The 21,317-nt window shown below is 38.1% G+C and overlaps 1 protein-coding gene and 1 long non-coding RNA gene across 2 annotated transcripts in view; both read left to right on the top strand.

Moving 5' to 3' along the window:
• Positions 1 to 21,317, top strand: part of LOC140157252 (uncharacterized) — a 246,147-nt gene that overhangs the window by 66,226 nt on the left and 158,604 nt on the right. The window lies entirely within an intron of this gene.
• Positions 1,540 to 15,348, top strand: LOC140156504 (uncharacterized). The gene is made up of 9 exons (XM_072179447.1): positions 1,540 to 1,669; positions 5,292 to 5,414; positions 7,099 to 7,422; positions 8,241 to 8,369; positions 9,135 to 9,262; positions 10,899 to 11,109; positions 13,801 to 13,873; positions 14,085 to 14,116; positions 15,143 to 15,348. The coding sequence occupies exons 1-9, from the start codon at positions 1,540 to 1,542 to the stop codon at positions 15,346 to 15,348; spliced, it is 1,356 nt and encodes a 451-aa protein (XP_072035548.1).

Raw genomic sequence — 21,317 nt, 5'->3', positions numbered from 1 at the left:
ATAATAGCAACAACGGGACTGTTCGATTTTAAGCCCTAGGTTATTCCTTGTCAAATGTAGGATTTAATTTGATTAAAATTTGTAATGCTTGTGATATTTTAATTTGAATTGAAATGTTTAAGAATGAGAATAAAGGTATTGTTTTTAGCCGCTGTCGTGCATCTATCGTCTCGTTGTTTTACTTAAAATAATGATGTCGCCCGTATTATATGAGACGATAGATGCACTCCAGCGGCTACAAAATTACCTTTATTCTCGTAGTGTATGTTTTGCGAAGGGTTCCGGTGGTAATTTTTCTATTTTTTCCTTCCTCCCACCGGACTCAAGTACAGGGAATAAAATGTTATGACAAAAATCTTTACTGAAGAGTTAATTTTTCTATTGAAATGCATTTGAAATTGCAATTGATAGAACGATTTGAGCTATTTGGTGATGGAGTATCACTCTTAAGGGGAGTCGGAGGGAATCTGGAGCAGAGGATGATTGAAGTACTTCCCATCATGCATCGTAAAAGTGTTATCACCACACAGTGTCATCGGCCCGATATCTTCATGGCAGAAATCGCCATGGTAGGTTGAATCCACAGCCACTCATGGCCATTTTGTTCCGACCTGTTTAATAGTTTTGAAACGCATAATGAGCCGAGGGACATCCGACTAAGGCTACTGACAATAACCTGGTAATTGACCTCTCTGTGTATGATTGAGCATTTATACGCCATGGGGTCATCTGCTTTTAGACTGAGCTCAAGACGCACGCTTCTTTCTCAATACGCAAGCTAACGACTATCATATCCTTTCAACACATATGTTCAAGTGCAAGGAAATAAATATGGCTTCTTTAGAACAAAAAATTACGGGAGATATTCATCATTTTTACCCCGGTATCCAAATATTTATCGCCTGAATATCAAATCATGCATAGCACATTCACGTGTATCGATCCCGTGTATTCATTTTAGTGTCTCTGCTGTACAATGTAATTATTAACCAGGCGATGTCGGTGTGCACCAGAGTTTCAACTGCGACTTTACTTTTCAAATCCCATTGAATTTTGTAGAATAGATGTTGTTTTAAAATATTGTGTGTGTGTGTCATTATTACTTGGTCGATTTCAGAACAAAAGTGATGTGTATATGGCAAAGGTTAATACAGTCGAATATGTAAAGATTTTGACTATTAACTACTAATAAAACTGAAAAAAAAGGGTCAAAGTTGGGTTCTGTTTTATCGGCACACCCTGTATTTTTTGCCATTTGGCCTTTATATGTTTAATTTTATTTAATCTTGTCTGGGAGAGAATTGCACTGCAGGAAAATGTGGATACATTTGATATTATAAACTTAATTACAGCTTTAAATAAGAGGTTGACATAAATTATCCATAACCAATCGATATGTTGTCTCTATTAACTCGCTTACAAGCCAGCGGAAATTGTCATAGGTTGACGTTGGTAATAGAAGATCGGGAATATAGTGTCCTATATAATATAATAAAATGTATTACAACTTCAGCAACAGAAGCAAGATAATGGTGCAAAATGTTGCTCATGATTGTCTCTCACCATGTCATTTTGGCAGTGGGCATTTTCATATGTGTGGTACAGTCTGCAATGGTAGTTGCCATTATCACAACTGCAGTGACTCCTACTGATCTCGTATCAACGCAAGGTAGGTGATGAAGTATTTACTAGAGAGATTGCGAAGAGGCGTTTACGGCTAATGCAGTACGGCTTATTCGTGACGGCATTCACCCGTTCCAACGCACGTCTGCTTCATGTTGCAATACTGTATTCTATTTGTATGCAGCGTAGCTTTGATTGGCGTTGTAGAGATGCATTCAAGCACATCGGTTTGGTTTATTGGTACAAACGTTGGCCGCTTTTGCAACGCATAACATTTTTTATTAGATATTGTACTAAGCCACTCATCAAATCAGTATCTTCATCAATCTTAAAGACAATAATCAGAAAGGCCCATTCAGTGATTTGCTCATCCGGACGATCGTAAAAATCATCAAAATTCAGATTTTAGTACCTTTGTCAATAGATGTGCTAACATAGCCTGCTACTGGTTCAGCCGAAAGCCGTGTATTTAATAAGACATTTTACATGAATCTGTAATTTATGTACTGACAGTATATGTATTTGAATGGCGCTTCAACTTCATCAATACTGCTGTTTTCTTTGTTTTTTGCAAAATTTTTCATTTCAAAAATATATCATTTGAGACTTCTTTATGCCGTAGAAATGAGGCGTTCTTACATTAAACCCAACTCCCAAGCTGCTTTTTGCCCAATTGGAAGGAGAGAAAGAAGGAATGAAGGAAGCCGGAAGAAGATGAAGAGAAAAGTTGTTTTCCCTGCACGGGATTAGACCCACCGACCCCTCTGGTGCCAACCAGCAGAACGGATATGGCAAGCCCCGTGTGTGAGCGTTGTCCGGCCAACGTTTCTGCGCCTGTAATTTTGGCATGATTGGGATGCACGGTCTTGCAAGTGCGTTTTCCTGTATGGGTTTGTATGGTCTAGTAGCGTTTAGGGTTAAACCTCTATATCGCAAACTTTTTTAAGATGGCATCTTGCACACACAAAGAAGGGCCGGTCCTCCAAAAGTCGGATTAAAACCCTTTCAATGGAAACCCTTTCAATGGCAATAACCATGATAAACCATAATTATAATACTGAATATCGACCCTTTGGATAACAAAAAAACCCGACTAGCAGTCAAATTCGTCCGTATGAACGTTCGGGAGCAATGGGCCCACCCGGGGGGAGGGGGGGGGGCCACTTAAAGTACAAGTAATTCCCAGGGATTTCTTTTTTCATGAAACCTCTACTATGAAAGATACTTTTTATGATCCAATAAGAGTCAAAACAGGTTGTTAATGGCAATTAAACGTAGTCATTGCAATTGAACCTTTGCCCGGAGAGAGCTTTGATCCGTATTTCGGAGACATGATATTTTTCATTTTCGGCGAATCACGATTGTGCAATTTTGTTAGCGTGTATAACAAATTATGTTTTTTCTCAGCAAAACACACAAAAAAACATTTCACAGAACATGTTTAAATATCGGGTTATATAAAGGGTATAAAATATTTTATTAACATTCACAAACATATTAGAAAACTTGCTGCAAAACATTCTAACATTATGTTATATAAGTCTTGACATAATATTGTCCAACAAGTTTGCCTAAAATATGTTACAATAATATTTTGAAAACAAATTTTTAAAAAAATGCTAATTGTATATAGTTAATATCATATGTATATTTATTCTTATGTGAAAGTGTATCTACTGTATATAATAATCAATTATCCTAAAACTACTAATAAATATAAATTGTCTTAAAATATGTTCAGGGTCTAGACATATAGTGCACTGACGCTTGCCACCATCATTGATTTTTAATTTTTTTTTTTAAGGATCCAATTAATGTTTTAATGCGTCAATTACAGTAGTACATTATTAACTTTTTCGTCATTTCGGTTACAATTAGGAACTGCAATTTATGATATTCTTGAAAGATTCTTGGCGACGAACTGGCTATTGTTGACACGCTAATAAGTGATCTTTCAAAATGGCAATTGAAATGACAAAAATGCTAATAATGTCTAAATGTAATTAAAGCAATAAGAGCGAACAATTTAAAACATTAGTTGAACTTTTTATCATATAGTGTATTTATTTGTCATCATTCATGGTTTATCCATGCCAATAAAATAAATCTATATTTCAAGGAAGTAAAAAAGGAAGTAGACACATTAAATTTAATGACACTTCCCTCATACCATGAATGCATTTCTTTATCTTGTTTTTTTTTTTTTTTCCTTTTTCATTTCAAATCTCTATGTTCTTTGTTAAAGCCATATTATAACATTTGCTGAGGAAGATGCCCTCAATATTTTTCAAATTTCTGTTTTACATAATTATAATGTACTTTTAATAATAAATTAACATAGCTGCAAAAATCAAGACTCTGGGTGCTGTAGTTTAGTCACAATCTGAGATTTTTAATAAAACGCAGGAACCGTCTTTTTATTATTACGATGGAAATAGGATATAATTAGTCGAACGCGTACTCGAAGTTTATAACACAGTACCCGTACATGTACATGGCGACACACATAAAGGATCGTATTGTAGCACAACCGAATGGAGTGACACGCATTGACGACGTAAGCGATGGTAGTAAATTCTAATTTTCTTTGCTTTACCTCAGTTGTTCAGCTTAAAATTAAAAGGGGACATATCCGACAGTAAAAGCTGACATTTTATGGAAAAGAAATACTAATCTATTTTTTATGGAAATGTAATAATATCGCTTTATTGTCACAGTGATTTTACAGTTGTGGGAGAACAAGATGTTGAATCAACTAAAGCATTTTGACCAAATACCTTATATTGTTTAATCTAGTGGCATTTAACAAACGGTATACTTTATTTTGATACACCCTGTATATGCAGATACGGGGAGTGGCCCCATTTTGGGAGGGAACCCATATCGAAATACATAGGGACCCATACATCCATTTCAGCATACACATTCCACACGAAAGAAAAAAATATTAGTTGAAACAGAGTACCTAGCTTTCCTCGAGAGTAAATAGAGTAGTGGTTCCCCTGGGTTCATTATAATCTGCACCACAGAAGGTTGGACTTTCTTATTAAATGAGTACTAACCTTACATCCAGCAAGTCCTTTTCTCACTAAATTTTGGAACTCTGCCTTGCTGGACCTGAAGCAGCCGTTGGTCGCCATGCAGATATTTCAATGTAGAGAGCTCGTCCGCGGTGTGCCAAACAAGGCAAAAGCTGCTGCCCTAATGCCGGTTTGATGACGAACACTGAATGGACACTGAATGAACAATAGTTATAGGAAAGTGAGACATGACAGACCCCCTTGGACGATCTAATCGCCAGGAGCGTAGCAAGAGCCTCGGAGTCGGAGGCCCATGTACAAGGAGAAGTGTGGGGCCGTTTTAACATCTCCTTTATCAGCCCTTTTCCTAACCCATGTACTCCTGGGTCATTTTCGTTTTTGCTCGGAGCCCTTGACCCCCGCCTTGACCCCTGGGGGCCCTTGAACTCGTCCACCTGTCCACTCACTTGCTGTGCTCCTTTTAACAACACTGCTCTCTGGCAGTTTAAGGATCAAGTCCGGCCGGCTCAAAAGGGTGTAGCAAACGAACGCTATACCCACATTGTCTGGTTGTGCCTTTGATATTGAAACCAAATGGGAATATTAAAGCATAATGATGTACTGTATCGATAAATACATGTAATACAGGTCCAACAGATGCGCCATGCTATGGATATATTTGTTCTAATGGACTCTGCATACCAGGAATATGGGCATGTGATGGAGACAACGATTGTGGCGACAACTCAGACGAACAATCTTGCCCCATGGGTAAGTTGCACATTGAAATTCAAGGTTACCATTTCTGCAACAGAAACACTCACAACAAAGGCTCACAACAACATTGTCTTTAATTAATTATTTTTTATTAAAAGTATTTTCTATCGTTATGTTTTAAATATTTGATAGGGAGCCCTATTCAGTCATCGTAGGCTATTTAATAAAAGTTACTAAATTAAATGCCCACGTGACCCATGGGCGCCGCCATACCAAGACCACCAAGCAATGACGTAGAAAAACATAGATCGCTGAGCTCGAGCTGGTACGTTGCCGTTTCATTGACAATCACACACTGAATAAGCCATTATGAAATGAAGGGACCTAACAAAATCAGCATCAAATACAACTAAAATGGGAACTGAATTTACTCTAGCATGTATGGATTAATAAAATTAAATAAATTACTTGTTTTAGCATATTCAACTTTACTGTGTACCATTTTTTTATTATTAAATTTGCTGAATAATAAAGGCAAGCACGCTCCTAAATCTAGTTCATTCGCCCGTTGCCATGCAGCGCTACAGGAACGGCGACTGAAGGCGAAATTTCGTAAAGTGGTAGAGTTGTTTAGCGTGGCAACACTGATGAAATACCAGATTCAGGCGTGTTTGCCTTTATAATTCAGCAATTTTTTGATAAAGACAATGGTATACTGGGAAATTTAATGCGTTTTAATACCCCGGTACATGATTTGTTCAACTTTGTGATCTATACAGCACCCAAACCGGGACCCAAACCTGCTTCACAGATTCGGCGAGCAAGGCACTCTATCCTTTCTACCTCATTGCCACCAAGTCATCAGTAGTTGTGCTACAATGCTAAGAGACAGGAATCTTTCAGACAAATATCATCAAAATTGCTGAAAATGTATAAAGGCAACTTAATTGGGAGATTCTGCTTTTTTAGTATGTTTTCAAGAACTACCAAATTATCGGCAAAAACTCTTTCTAATGGAAATACACAGGAAGAATACCGGTGCCAAAGGTCACTTTTCCAGACTTCCTGTCTAGAAGCTATAATGTCAGCGCCCATCTGGTTACATGGGCATTAAATTAAGTGCCTTTATTTAAATACCCTATTGTTGGGACCGAATTGGATTACATCCCTTTTTTAAATTGGAATATCTCTTATTTGTTGAGCTCTTATTGTCAGATGATGAGTGCCGCGAGTTTTGTGGCAGTTTCTATTCTGTATTTGGTAGTTTCCCACTGACAGACAGTGAAAAATAATGCAATTTTGTTTTAAACTCCAGCACATCACGCTAGTTAAGTATGTTATCAAATAATATTATTGCAACCTAAACTCTTTGATATTCAACAGGGGATACTTTTTAAAAAACAAATGTGCGGGTTTTTTTTCGAGACTCTGAAAATTACCTTTCGTGTTGCAAAAAGTGCCGAGAAATTCGCGCTCAAATAAACCCGAGGTGGTCCAATAATGTGAAGCAGGTGAGTTATAGGGTTGCTTCAGCACACCTCAGAGTACTGAGGTCGAAAAGAGGGCAAGCACCTTTTGGTACAGGTTTGGGGACGCCTTTTCGATATTACGCCCTGAAAGGGTTTACAAACAATGTAGACAAACAGGAAAACGTTCAAATATGCAAATTTTCCTAGTTGCATTATCTGTATTAAAGCTGCTCGTGAATTATCTTCTTCCCAACCCCACACAAATACAGTCCGTCTTGTTGATGGCAACAATTCATATGATGGCAGAGTGGAAGTACTTTTCTTTGGTACTTGGGATACAGTGTGTGACGATTCATCATCAGAGAATGATGCAATGGTAGTCTGCCGTCAGCTTGGATCCCCGTATGATGCTCCAGAAGCTATAAGCAATGCTCAGTTTGGACAGGGAAATGAAGCAATATGGCTGCGTGATGTTCTCTGTTCAGGATCAAAAAGCAACTCGGAGGATTGCTGTCATAATGAATGGGGATATCACAATTGGTATGACAACTGTAGTCGATGTAGTGAAGATGCAGGGGTCATTTGCTACAATGGTATGTACTTTTGATCATGATATACAATCTTGAATATCGTTTTCCTAGTATTTTTTACGAATAGTAGCTTATTTTGCTCACATCCATATAAAGACGGCCCACAAGTTCATAAACTGAATTTCAGACATATTAACATATTTCATTTGCATAAATGCCCGTGGGTCACTTCCATTGTGGCCTGTACACCATCCGCGATAATCAAAAGCACCCTAAACAAGGATTTAACCCTTTGTTAAAACGATACCCTAAACAGGTAACACGCGCCTGTTTTCACACCCTAAATCATGTAGACAGGGATTTTATTCCTTGCATCAAATTTCATACCCTAAAGAAAGATTGGCTCACAGGCCCTATGGCTACATTCATGAAAGATTGGCTCACAGGCCCTATGGCTACATTCATGAACTTCAATCAATTGCGCACCGGATGAGCCGAACGAAAAATTGTGCAAACTGCGATATTTTCGTAAAACACATGTTAGCACATTGTAATTTTGCTACGCTTTTTTTTCTTCCAATTTTTCATGTTTTTGACACTCTAAAATACGATACACGCGTATCGTGTCTACCCATGAAAACCCCCGGCGAAAAACTACCCTTTTGACGCGTTTTTATTATCGCTGATGGTGTACAGGCCACAATGGGGGTGACCTCCGGGCATAAATGTAATTGTGCAAAAGCAGAGAAGTGGCAGAAAACATTCAAAATATGTAAATAATAAGTACACACTCAAGTCTACATTTGCAGCATAGAGTCCTGTACAGAATTAGTTATTACCTTTATGGTGAGCAATGTGTTAACAACTTTTATTTGATACAGAAATGCCCTGTGCCGTTATTTGCACAGATAAAAACTTCATTGACTGTGTTCATGATGGCCCAGGAGACTATCACTGTGAAAACTGTGCCAATGGGTTCAATTATCAGAAAGAGAAAGAATTGTGTGTAGGTAAGTGGATTTGGGAGAGACTGAGAGATCGAGCGAGGTTTAATGATTATGGTTACTCGTCCTCGGCCCTGGGTTCAATTCCCGGCAGTGGAGACTTGCTGAGGTACTGACTTTTGAAATAAGTCTGAATTTAATTGGTTATATCTGTAGATTAAATTCAGACTTCTGCTTTTCCCATGTTGCAATTATATTTGGGTAAATGAACCATGAAACTACTCCGTCCTTTGGGAGGGATATTAAGCCGTTAGTCATAGAGTTATACATGAACATGTCAGTTTTGAACAGCAAAAGGTGCCTAACACCTGACTATCTCAACATGTCCCGGTGCTGTATGAATATTCATAATATCGGTACAGAATACAGACATGACTTGCAGTGATGGTTGCGTTCTTGGAGGACGTGATCTGATTCAGCAGCCTCTTGACTCCTCCAAAAAAGTGCTATATAAATCACATAAAATACAAAATCAATAAGTAAGTATCGGAAAGAAAGAATTTAATTGTTTTTCACCTACAGTTTTTGGCCACGGAAAGGTGGCAGGATATGATAAAACTTATGGCTCAAGAACTAATGATATATATGATAATTATGTATAAAGAAATTTAATTGTTTTTGGTTCTTATATGTTCTTAAGTTTGATGACCGGTCCATAGCAAAACAATAATTCAGACGTATACTATTTCACTTTAATGACAACGCCCACCCACGGCGGAGTCCAACTTCTATTGCCTAATTCTAATATTCATTTTCACCAAATGCTATCAGTATACAAGTATCTGAAAGGAGAGGTTAACATTACATCTATAGACGGTGTACCAGCTGAGTACTCGGATGCTCTATCTGATCCAAATTCGGCAGAATTTGAACAACTTGATACATTAGTCTGCACAGAGGTAAGCCAGTTGTTGAAGCAGGTGAGATTTAAATTCAAAATGGCGGATTTTCCGGAAACACTTGATGTTTCTCCAGCTTGTGCATCAACCTCTTCACAATGTACCCATTTACAATCAACTTCTTTGCCATGTAAGAAGGGGCAGAGAAACCATTTTCAGGTGAAATAGAGATGGAAATAAGAATAACCATATTCTTTTTGGCTCGATTAACACTGGTATACAACTATAGTCCATTGGGCTTCCACGAGACAGTGACGTCAGTGTCTGATCCAGTCGGCATTAGTTTAATCGTTTAAAGGCGCACACCGACATCGCCTGGCTAATAATTACTTTGTCAGCAGAGATACTAAAATAAATACCCGGGATCGATACACGTGAATTTGCTATGCACGAGTTTGATATGAGAAGAAAATCTTTGGATAGCGGGGTAGAAAATGATGAATATCTCCCGTAAATGATTTCATATAAAGAAACCAGATGTGGTTCCTTGCACTTGAATATATATTTTGAACAGATATGATAGTCGTTAGCTTGCGTCTTGAGAAGGTAGCTTGCGTCTTGAGTCCAAAACTGACAATACTTCTGATTTATATGTTCCGAATTATATAGCGCAGTGTATAGGCCAATCGTGGAGGTAGTCTAAAAGCATATGACCTATGACGTAACATGCTTGACTAATACACAGCGAGGTTAGTCACCGAGCTAATCGGAGCTATTGTCAGTAGCTTTAGTCAGATGTCCTTCGGCCCATTATGCGATTCAAAACTATTAAACAGGTCGATACAAAATGGCCATGCGTAGCGGTGGATTCAACCTACCATGGCGATTTCTGCCATGAAGATATCGGGGCGATGACACTGTGAGGCGGTGAATCTGTACACGCGAGAAATAATTGCTTCAAAGTACTGACGTCACTATTTCGTGGAAGCCAAATGGACTATAAAAATACTGTACAATCATTGACAATTGCAAATGTTCACACACTTTGTGCGCAATCGTCCCAAAAATGTCATTGGCTCATTTGGAAGACTTGCCATAGGTCTACTCCATTAAAATGTTGCCATACGTATAAGCCTTTGAACATATCGGGTCAAAATGATGCACGTACGCTGGGTAATGCTGTGATTGCCTTCCTTGACAACTAACCCACTCTGGCATCGCATCTGAGTGTCTTTGCCGGGTGTCATCTGTGATATAATTGGACTTAGCTCCCGGGGGGCACTCAACTAAAATTTTGGTATGGGTGTGCTTTGGTATGTGTGTGAACTTTGGGAACTAAGAACTAATTTTGGGTCAAAATAAGGGCTTGATGAACTGAAATTTCAACATATTTGTGGGGCTCTGTGAACTAAAATCGGCCAAATAATAGGCTTTGGAGCTAAAAATTTCCAAATTTTTCCAAATTTTAGCTAAAGAGCTACAATTGTCAGAGTTTGAGGCTCAATGAACTGGAGCATATTGCAAATGTGGGGCTTAAGGAACTGCCGGAGAGCCTGAAAAAGGGACCCTTGACCGCCGCACATACCCGTACCACCTTTACATGTGAGTGCCCCCGGGGGACTTAGCTGTGTCACATAATCAAATAAGGCATGCATATACTGCTGCGTTATTTGTTATTTTTAACTATATTATACAGATAAACTCAGCATTGACTTTTAACACTGTCGAAATCTATGACTGTGGAGTCATTCAGTTTAGATCAGGCGACATCATAGCAGAATTCGCCATCACAATAGATGAGAAGGAATCTACAGCTACTGATGGTGAAATCTTAACAGCTATAACTTCGTACATGACGAGTAGTAGCTCTGCTTTAGGAGTAGACGAGTCATCCTTTAAACTCACTGGTATGTGATGAAGAAAATAAGTGATACAAATATAAATAATTTGACTTAGGGACAGATCGTTATTTACGGCAGGGGGAAATGGGCGTTTTGGAAAAAATATCGACAAAAAAATCGCGTTTCCACCTCGCGTCCGCTCAAATTTTTTGGATTCCCCGCTTGTTTTCCCGAATTTCTCCATTTAAAACTTAACAATCCCCCCCTCCTGGTTCAACAAAAACCCTCTCAAGATCCCAAAAGAATTTTGGATTCCCCCCTTAAAATGCCTATTCCCTTAGACAGAAAATGCATGAGCTGATTTCTGAAAACTTTACAGGATCTGGAAATCAAACCACTTTCCCAATATCTAACTCAAGATCAACATGTTGTGAACATCTTGCTTCTCAATATTGTTGTATGGCTGTGAACATTGATTCTCTTACACTAGTTTAAGAATTAGACTACCATCTACGCTTTCAATCATAATAATGTGGCTCTGGAGTTTCTAATGTTACTATGTACCATGACCAAACATGCAACATCCCATTTCACGCGTAATTCAGCATCGTTAAATGAAATGGCTTGAGCATAATCCGCAAACCATGAGATGAGCTAATCAACTTCTATCCTTTATAATGGTCCTATAAACAAAGCACAATGACCGAGACAGGGAACATAGAGAGTCATGTACCACCAGTATATAAAATCGTCAGCTAAATTAAGCAGAAATCTCACCCTTTCCCACAGCTGAGATTCTAACTTGATGCAGCTCAGGACAGATGAGTTTAACTTTAGCAATATTTAATAAAAATTAACGTTGACTCATTCCAACGCATGTGGTGATACTTTTAAATGTGTTTTCAACCATCAAGTGTTTACATAATGTGAACGCCTCATCTTTTGTCACGAATAACATAGCAGAGTGACGCTACTTGCATACATGTATTGCCATTAAGTAGTGTCTATTAGGTGTTCACACATTTGGGGTCAAAGGTCGTTAAGGCATTGTTCGTGGTCTTAGACCACAGCTACTAGGTCTAGTTATATTTGCCCTTGTGCGAGCCATAAGAGGTAATAAGACCAATGAGACGGGACTCTGCATATCCTAGACAATATGAAATTCTTGCTGCCTTATTGGATTGTAATGCACGGGGACCAAACAAGTTCGCCTGCAGCATTTTTGCAGTGCATCATGCAGTTAGTGTTAACTACATGTATGCACGCAACACAGGGGCACTCACATAGGTAATTGACCCGTACTGGTAGCGCTGTGCTGTGGGTATACGAGATGAACTAGTTAGCGTCATATATCAAAAAGTATAAAAGCTCTGATTTTAGTACTTGCTCTATGTTTCAATTACTTATTCTTTTCAAAATATCTGAATTTTTAATCCGGTACAAGCTTTAATAACGGGGGAGCATGCATTTGTATGAGAAAGGAAATCTACCATCTTATCCAAACTCCCGTGTTAATCCAATGCACATTTTGCTTGGTCGCGTTTGGAAGAGGAGTGCCACCAAACCGTAATAGGTACAAATTTAGTACTTTCTGTCAATCAAGTATGGTTTATTTTCTACATGTCAATCTTTAAATTATTAGCATAGTCCTTATGATAACGGTGGAGCGCCTTGATGAGTAAATTATAGCAAACCAGTGAAAAATGCCCAAAACTCAGTCAGTGGAGCTCCACCCGCACACCGACATCGCCTGGCTAATAATTACTTTGTCAGCAGAGATACTAAAATAAATACCCGGGATCGATACACGTGAATTTGCTATGCACGAGTTTGATATGAGAAGAAAATCTTTGGATACCGGTGTAGAAAATGATGAATATCTCCCGTAAATGATTTCGTATAAAGAAACCAGATGTGGTTCCTTGCACTTGAATATATATCTTGAACAGATATGATATTCGTTAGTTTGCGTCTTGAGAGAGTAGCTTGAGTTATATGTGCCGAATTATATAGCGTAGTGTATAGGCCAATCGTAAAGGTAATCTAAAAGCATGACCTATGTCGTACCTTGCTCGACTGACACACAGCGAGGTCAGTCACCGAGCTAATCGGGGCTATTGTCAGTAGCCTTAGTCAGAGCCTTAGTCCTTCGGCCCATTGTGCGACTCAAAACTATTAAACAGGTCGATACAAAAAGGCCATGCGTGGCGATGGATTCAACCTACCATGGCGATTTCTGCCATGAAGATATCGGGGCGATGGCACTGTGACCCGTACATGTCAATAGCGTCATCATCGATTGGATTAGTCGACCGTAGCGGACAATTCGATCGCTCATTGGATTAATATTATCACGTGGTAAGAAATGTGCATTGGACAATCGATTACTATAATGGTTTAGTACTGCATATTTCGGTTTAATCTTCACTAAGCGGGTTTATGGCTGAAAAGGTCACGGTGAATTTGCCGTGGCCAAATTGCACTATGGAAGAACTGAACTTGGAAAATTACAGTCTAAGTATTATTCAGCATCGAAGTGGTTACGTAATTCTCTTGGCTACCGGATCACGCTATTTTGGTATGCCTTCGAGTGCCATAAACTTTGTGTGGTGATTGTTTCGATCGTGGTTCATTACTCAAGGGCGTGATCCTGTTGACATAGTAACATTACGTAACTTCGCTGGCGAATTATTCCAAGCACCAATTAATTAGAAAAAAATAATTGTCAGCTATGTATTTGTCTGTTTGTATGTGTAGATATCTGCAATGGAGTAACCTGTATGAATGAAGGATGGTGTGTGGCAGATGATAGTTTTGAGGGTGTGTGCATGTAAGTATGTTTCCATTATACTTACAACTGATTATTTTTGCCACTACATGAGTTGCAAATTTGGTATATGCTGCCTTCGTCTTTGGATAATTAATTTAAAAAATTAAAAAGCATCTATCCAAAAATACATGTGATTGATTCCATAGTGGCGGCACAAAATGTGATCAGTAAGAATTATTGTTGATAGATTATTTTTCTATTATTATTATAGGTGCCCTGTGGGAATCAAAGGAGATACATGTGGTAAGTCGAAGATGAGGTCCCAAGTAATAAGCGCATCCCCTGTTTACAGGTTGGTATATGCGTATCATCACTTGTTGAGATAGAAATTGAGCTCCATAATGCACTCGCGCTATTTCATACACGACGAAGAATTTCTGCAATGTCTACTATTTTTATAGCAAACAAAATACTAAAATTGTCGTAAAATTTGACCAATATCAATGCACCTACCTGCTAGGAAAATGAATCAATTCTGCAAGCCGCGAACGCACAGTGTGTATAGAATACTTAAAGGAGTATTCGTGATCCTAGCATCCCCTTTTTTATGACATTTTTCAGTAGATATCCACAAAAAAGCTTATTCGCAAAATTTCAGTTAGGCCCTATAATTTCGTTATGGTACACCAGAAAGTAATTCAAATTTGACGATATTTTTGCTAAACGAATTAATCTGCAAGACATTTTGTGTACATAATGATTATGTAGCCAGAAGTTTCCTGTGGTATAAAAAATCTCAATTTTTTTCGAGAAAAGTGGGGGGATGAGGCTGTGGATCACAAAATGCCCCTTTAAGTGGTGCGCGAAACTGTCCGCATATCTCATGGAATGTGTCCTGCAAATGAATGTTTTGGGCTAACTTGAATATTTGACCATTTTACCGAAAAATTGCACATTTCTCGTTCTAATTTCATATTTGATAATTTTGGCTTGACATTTTGCGCGTTTCATGCAAAATTTGTTCAAAAAAGACACCTGCTTTACGCCAACATCCATCCCCATGACATGAAGATAAAGAAATTTACGCCACCTCTGTCCTCAACATGATGAAGTCATGCCCGTCATTGCTGATTAAAGGGTCTCGTATGTTCATTATAAGCTATTATACCCCATGGCCCATAATCATGATAATGGCTCTCGGCGACCCTGAAATTGATAGATTTATACCTGTTGATAAATTGGTGGTATATAATAGTTAGTCAAAGTACTGTATATAAAAATGGGCCATTCTCTTCTCAGTTTGCATATTTCTAACAATTTCTGTTCCAGATGTTCTTCCATCCCCATCCCCATCCCCGTCGAAAGGTGGCTTCTCGCCACAAGAAATTTTCGGCATGGTGATTGGAGCCATCGCTTGTGTCATGATGACCATCGGCATCATTGTATGCTGTATGAAGGAGCCTAGTACTATATACCCGGCAGGTGAACAGAAGGGCAGGAAGCGTAACTCGCGCAAAGTAGTGCGGAGTGAATGAGAGCATGAAAGTTTAAATGAACCAACGAGAGCAAAGACAGCCGTCGCTAGAGGGGGTGTTGGGTGTGACACCCCATTCAAAACATTGGCCGGCGAATATGCATTTTAGTCGACAAAATCATGTTTCCGTCGGCAAATTGCAGCTGAAATTGTAGTGTTTCTAGTGTTTCCTGTGTTCAAACTCCAAAATCTAACCTTTAGTCATGAACGGTCCTTCATTCCATCTACAGCCCGCACATGGAATGCACCCCGCACAGTGTCGACGTCTTATACGATAAATATAAATTTAATACTCCGTTGGTGAGCGACGGGCGAGTGGTATTTCACCGAACGCAAGAAAAGGAGTTCTATCTTTACTGAACAGGAGTTCTATCTGATTGGCTAGCAATCGATCGCTTAGGTCGCTTATTAGTCAACTACAAACTCAAAACTGAGTTTGTATTCAATTCGATTGAAATCGATATTCTATTATTGGCGTAGATAAAGAGAGTGATAGTGTGTCAATAATGTACATTGTATTGCAGCTGGATTTTACATACATTCCTTTATATTATTATTTCTCAAAGAGTTGAATATAATCACAATTTTTACCCAGGATTTCAAATTTTTACCCGCAAATTGCAGTTAAACATATCCACAGCAAAATACCGGTCCTCACTAATTAGTGTATTTAATTTCCAGTTAGTGTATTTAAGATAAAACCTGACAACAAATAAAATTTTCTTGCAATAGAAATATCATATGGGATACTGATATGATAGGCCGCAACCGCCACAACGTGGAGCTGCTACGCGTAGCTGACTTTTTGCTCCGTGGAGCCAAATTGACCAATCATGATCATGTTAGAGTTTTTCATTACTCGGAGGTAAAACTGACCAATTAAGTACGACTTACTCATTACGTGAAGCGAATTTATTCATTAAGAATTTGCCAGACGAGCGTCACGTAGTTGCAAGATATCCTCGGTCACGAAAGTTATGATTAAAAGTAATTTATGAAAAGTATGAACTGACTTATTATTTAGATGGACATGCACTCATAAGAAACTCATACAGTATTGTACATAACTATATAGCTAGGCAGAGTGGTGGTAAACTATGCACACAGTTCTGCGATCTGCAGTGTATCGCCGGGAGCTAATTTGTATAACTTGCGCGGTGTCTCTGCGGAATTCGACCTTCAGCAAACTGCAAACCAGTCCGGATTTACTTTATATACTAGTAGTAGGCCATACATACTGTAGTTACTGTCCGTTTTCCTATACACAATACTCAGTGCGCTCACCATTGACGCGTGACCTCTACAAATAGTGTATGTTAGAAGTATAGGCCATTGCCTAGTTGACGTCACTGTGTAAAAAATAACCGGCCAATATTTAAAGTATTCTCTGAAATTCTAGAAAATATAGTTTTGTAACATGTCCTAAATTTTAGCTAATTTAGGTGTTTGGAAATATTGGTACTTTTAGTGTTTTAGGAAGGATATGTAAACGACAGATAAAAAAAAAAATATGAAGAAATTATTTCTAAACCGTGTTAAGTCATTAAGCTTCTCATTTTCAAGAACGCTGGTTAACAATAAGCAGACTATTGTCTCATTTCGTAAACAAAAGCCCACAGTATTGTTACCTTGCGTTCGCTTTATAATCGTTCACCCAACTGAAACTATAATACCAGCTCATTGCTCATTGCACAGGTAAAACAGACACAAGTGCAGTGTGTATTTAACCAGAGAAGATCTGATGTAACATAGTTGAGCTGTTTTCATTGAGTGTTATCTTGGTTTAATAGCTTTTAATGGGGTTTAAGTCCTTCAAAGGTCGTGGTGAATTCTACTGTAGACATGACTGCATCATGATTATTTTAAAGTCAACAACATTCAACAATATGATCACCGTGATAGTATGACAATATCAGTACCGTGGGTGTCAGTGATCCTAGCCTGACACAGTAGACAAACAAACAAACAAACACGCCACACACATGACACATGCATGCAAGGTAACATTGACTATACACTAATCAAACAATGGTATTGATCCTGTACAACTGGTCGTGGTTTATTTACAATCGATTCATTTAAAATCCCCATAGTAAACATTAATTTTGGCAAGAGTTTTCTCTCTCTGGAACGAGGATGCATCCACTGGCTCCGCGTAATGAAAAGATCTAACATGATTGGTCAATTTAGCTCCGCGAAGCGAAAAGTAAGCTACGCGTAGCAGCTCCGCGTTGTGGCGGTTACGGCCAACCATATACTGATCATGCGAAAATCGTAAAAACATAGAAAGAAACAGTGTGGCAGGCTCTCAAAATCTCAAATTGTATGCTTAGCCTAAGTCGCTCGGCCTATCTCGAATAAAATCACCATGCGTAGCTATTGAAAAACGTGAGGATTCATCGTACTATCACGGCAATTTTTAACACGAAGATATAGGGATGATGACGGTGTGCCCCGCTTCCTCACATTCCAGGAATTGTGAAACGGACCAGCTTTAACAAGAAATGTCTTTAAAAAGGCAACACCATGGATGAAATTCATGTTTCATAATTTTACATTGACAAGTACTTGGAATGCTAGTAATTTTTTGTGTGTAGCACATGCACAACTAACCGAGTTGGAAATGTTGTTACCACGAATACCACCAATGACATACTATAAGCTAAATTGAAAAATGTGTGTTAAATAGGTCTACATTTAATTTATACTTAATTTACTTAACTAGTGTCACTCCCAACATCAATTAGTGATGGTATGAACTAACCCTAGTTAACATGGTTAACAGTGCAGGTGCCTGGGCACCTTATACCCAGCTTGGTTCCTGTCTGGTCAGATAATTGTTCATTATAATTGTTGAATTAGTGGTCACTTGTTGACAGCTTATCAGTAGCCTGGATCAGCAGGGGTGCATTTATATCATTTTTCATAGAGCAATTGTTCAAAATATTTAATGTCAAATGGTTCGTAAAAACCTTATTTGTGAATGGATTTTTATCGTCGACAAAACAAAATGTATGTTTAATATATCAATTATTCCATTAACAGCAATTTCCTAAATTTCCATCCATGAATAATCACAGAGTATCATCTGTTTACAAAATAAGTGTTTATTTTCAGATTTCCAATTAACCATTATCAGTATAGCTGTAGGGTGCCAAACGTAATAGTTATAGTCAGAAACAGGTATTTTGTCCTGTAGTCCCTGGCAACCCAGTCTGCTTGTGGTCACTCGCAAACATACACGACAGAAACCGGTTGTGAAGGAGCCTAATATACACGTAAACAACTTCCTTATAACATGTATAATAAAATCCGATTTTGAGTATAATAAAGAAAGTCATGCATATGCAAAATGAAGCAATTACCTATTGCTAACTTGGTAAAATGCATACTCGTAGCCCAACAGCTATCCAGGCGCCAACCGGTCAGCTTTATCGTAATATGGTAATGACAGGCTCAGCTGTTAATGCTATGTGTCATGGGGCCGTAGGCCTAAGGCTTTTTGGCACAAGCTATTGTAATAATTATGATGATATTGTTTGAAACGGTGCCATGTGTTATAACAGCTAACCGGATCAGGCTACCCTATATAGTGTAAATAAAAGAAATAAAACATAGATATGAACTATGACTTAACTGTTTGCTTTTCAAATCTTTGTATTGAATCTATATATAGTTGCACAGTCTTTTATACATTCCATTTTCGAATCAATTATTTTCACTGGGAAAGAACTAACTGAATCATACTGCCCTCTATTCACAAGAGGTGCATTGTTAATTTCCTGGTAAGATGGCGTTTTCTGAACTTATAAAAAGCCGAATTTTAACTTTTCATAAGAAATAGAAGTGTATTTTTTCAATGGCGTTACGAGACCTGACGTTCCGGGGTTGGCAAGATGTGCGAGCCTAATTTTTTGCCTATTTTCCATATTTTTGCTCTTCCCAGTTTTTGTGCCCCCCCCACTGGTTACCCCATCGCCACTGATATTTTCGCTACAAAATGTTAGTTTTCACTGTCAAATATGTCTTTTAATTTTGGCCCAAACAGATGAGGCAATACAAAGAAAATTGCTATTTAATAATTAAAATCTAATGCATAAAATTTGTAGCCAATGCGAGCAACTCCGTTGAAAGTGTCTCAGGTCAGTCCTTTCGATGTTTTTATGACCGTCCCACACGCCATGTCGGCCTAGGCCCTATACTTTGATCAGCTCTTAATCGGCGGGCCTTGTAACATCGCGGATTAATATCAAAATATTTTATTTTGAGAATTGTCTTGTGACATCTGGCCAGAAGCATCAAGAATTATTAATTCAAGTCCTATACTTTGTCTACTTTCTTTTTAACACAAAAAAATATGGACCAGACAGGTCAACTAATAGCACTCTTAACGTGGGTCTACTTTTCGGCATAGTGGTAAAAGCCTAACATTTCCCGCCTCTTAAGAGCTGATCAAACTGTACGTAGACCTACTGTGTTATGAACATCCCGTATGCGTTCGACTAATATTTTGATCGTAATACGCCTTTATTTTGGCAGGTTGTTATATATATTAGTTTCCTTAAGTACAATACAATCGTGTAAAAATCGTTGAAAAGCATTGAGGGCGTCCTCATCAACAAATGTTACAATATGGCATAAGGTGGTACAACACCCACTAATAAATTTTGTGACTAATGTTTTTTATTTTTCTCACAAAATAACTACACACTGGTAACAAAAGCTATGTATATTATAGGGGCAAGGAATCCAATTACTTCACTGAAATTTCAGTGATTCAAGATAAGTGGTTCATTATATATGTTAAGAAATGAGGTACATTCTAGCAGTACGTCTTTTTTTATCATAAATAACGTATCGCTTGTCTTGAGTCACTTAAATTCCAGTAGAGTAACTGGATTCCTTGCCCCTGTAATGTACATAACTTTTGTTACCAGTGTGTTATTAATTTATGAGAAAAAATTTATCAAGGGGTGTAGTACCACCTTAAATTGACATGTTTGAGTTTAGATATAAACATAATTTGAGCAAATTCCCTATAATTTTCAAAAATATGAGTGATCGGAAGGGAGCATGACCTAACGGTGTTTACTCTCAAATATTGAGACAAATAAAGCTGACACACTAGGATTCAATTTGTGAACTTGGTATTGCTCTGCACTAGACGTACGCTGTAACTCTGCATCCCAGGTCTGCATCGCACCACCATTGATTATCAGAGAATAGGCATAAAGACATTTCACATTATGTAGAGTCCATGTACGCTTCACTCGCATCTGTACAGTTAGTGTCTTCGAAAAGAGCGATATTTTATGTATTTAATCTATGATTGCACACATGCACCGACAAGACAGGTGAGGAGTGCAGTTTACTTATAGTGCATGGCAATATATTTAAAAATTGTTTTCACCTATCGCTATGGTAATTAATCCTGTTACATCACTACTTCTATGGCAAATTGAATGACAAATATTTCACCTAAATATAGACTGCCACGAATGAACAGTTGACCATTCGAAACATGAGTGATCACAGCTAGACAAAGCATTACCCAAAATAATATATTTTTAAAAAGGCATCGCCCATCAATGCTATTCTTAATTAAATTTTCAGTTAAATCCTACAAGGTGCGGAATGTGCAGAACGCATCCACATTGCACACCACTGAACCTCCAAACAAGAATGTGTCTTTAAAAAAGACAAAGTTCACGGATTAGGTGTAGTACTTTGAGCTACTTTGGTCTAACTATTATTAACATTCATATCTAACCTACTCTGCACTTTGATATTCGACAATAAATAAGTGACATGAGGCATAATAATGATACGTAAGTCTTCACTCTGGAAAACATATTTTTTAACCTCATTTTGCATTTAATTTTAACATGTTTAAGCCACCTATACATTGTAGGATCTCATTTTGCATTTAGGTTTTTAAGCCACCTACAGGAAACAGATTTGGCTATAACT

Source organism: Amphiura filiformis, chromosome 7 (assembly GCF_039555335.1).
Source record: "Amphiura filiformis chromosome 7, Afil_fr2py, whole genome shotgun sequence".
Taxonomy (NCBI): Eukaryota; Metazoa; Echinodermata; class Ophiuroidea; order Amphilepidida; family Amphiuridae; genus Amphiura; species Amphiura filiformis.
Note: the sequence above shows the minus strand (reverse complement) of the source record. Positions and strands in the feature narration are given on the sequence as shown.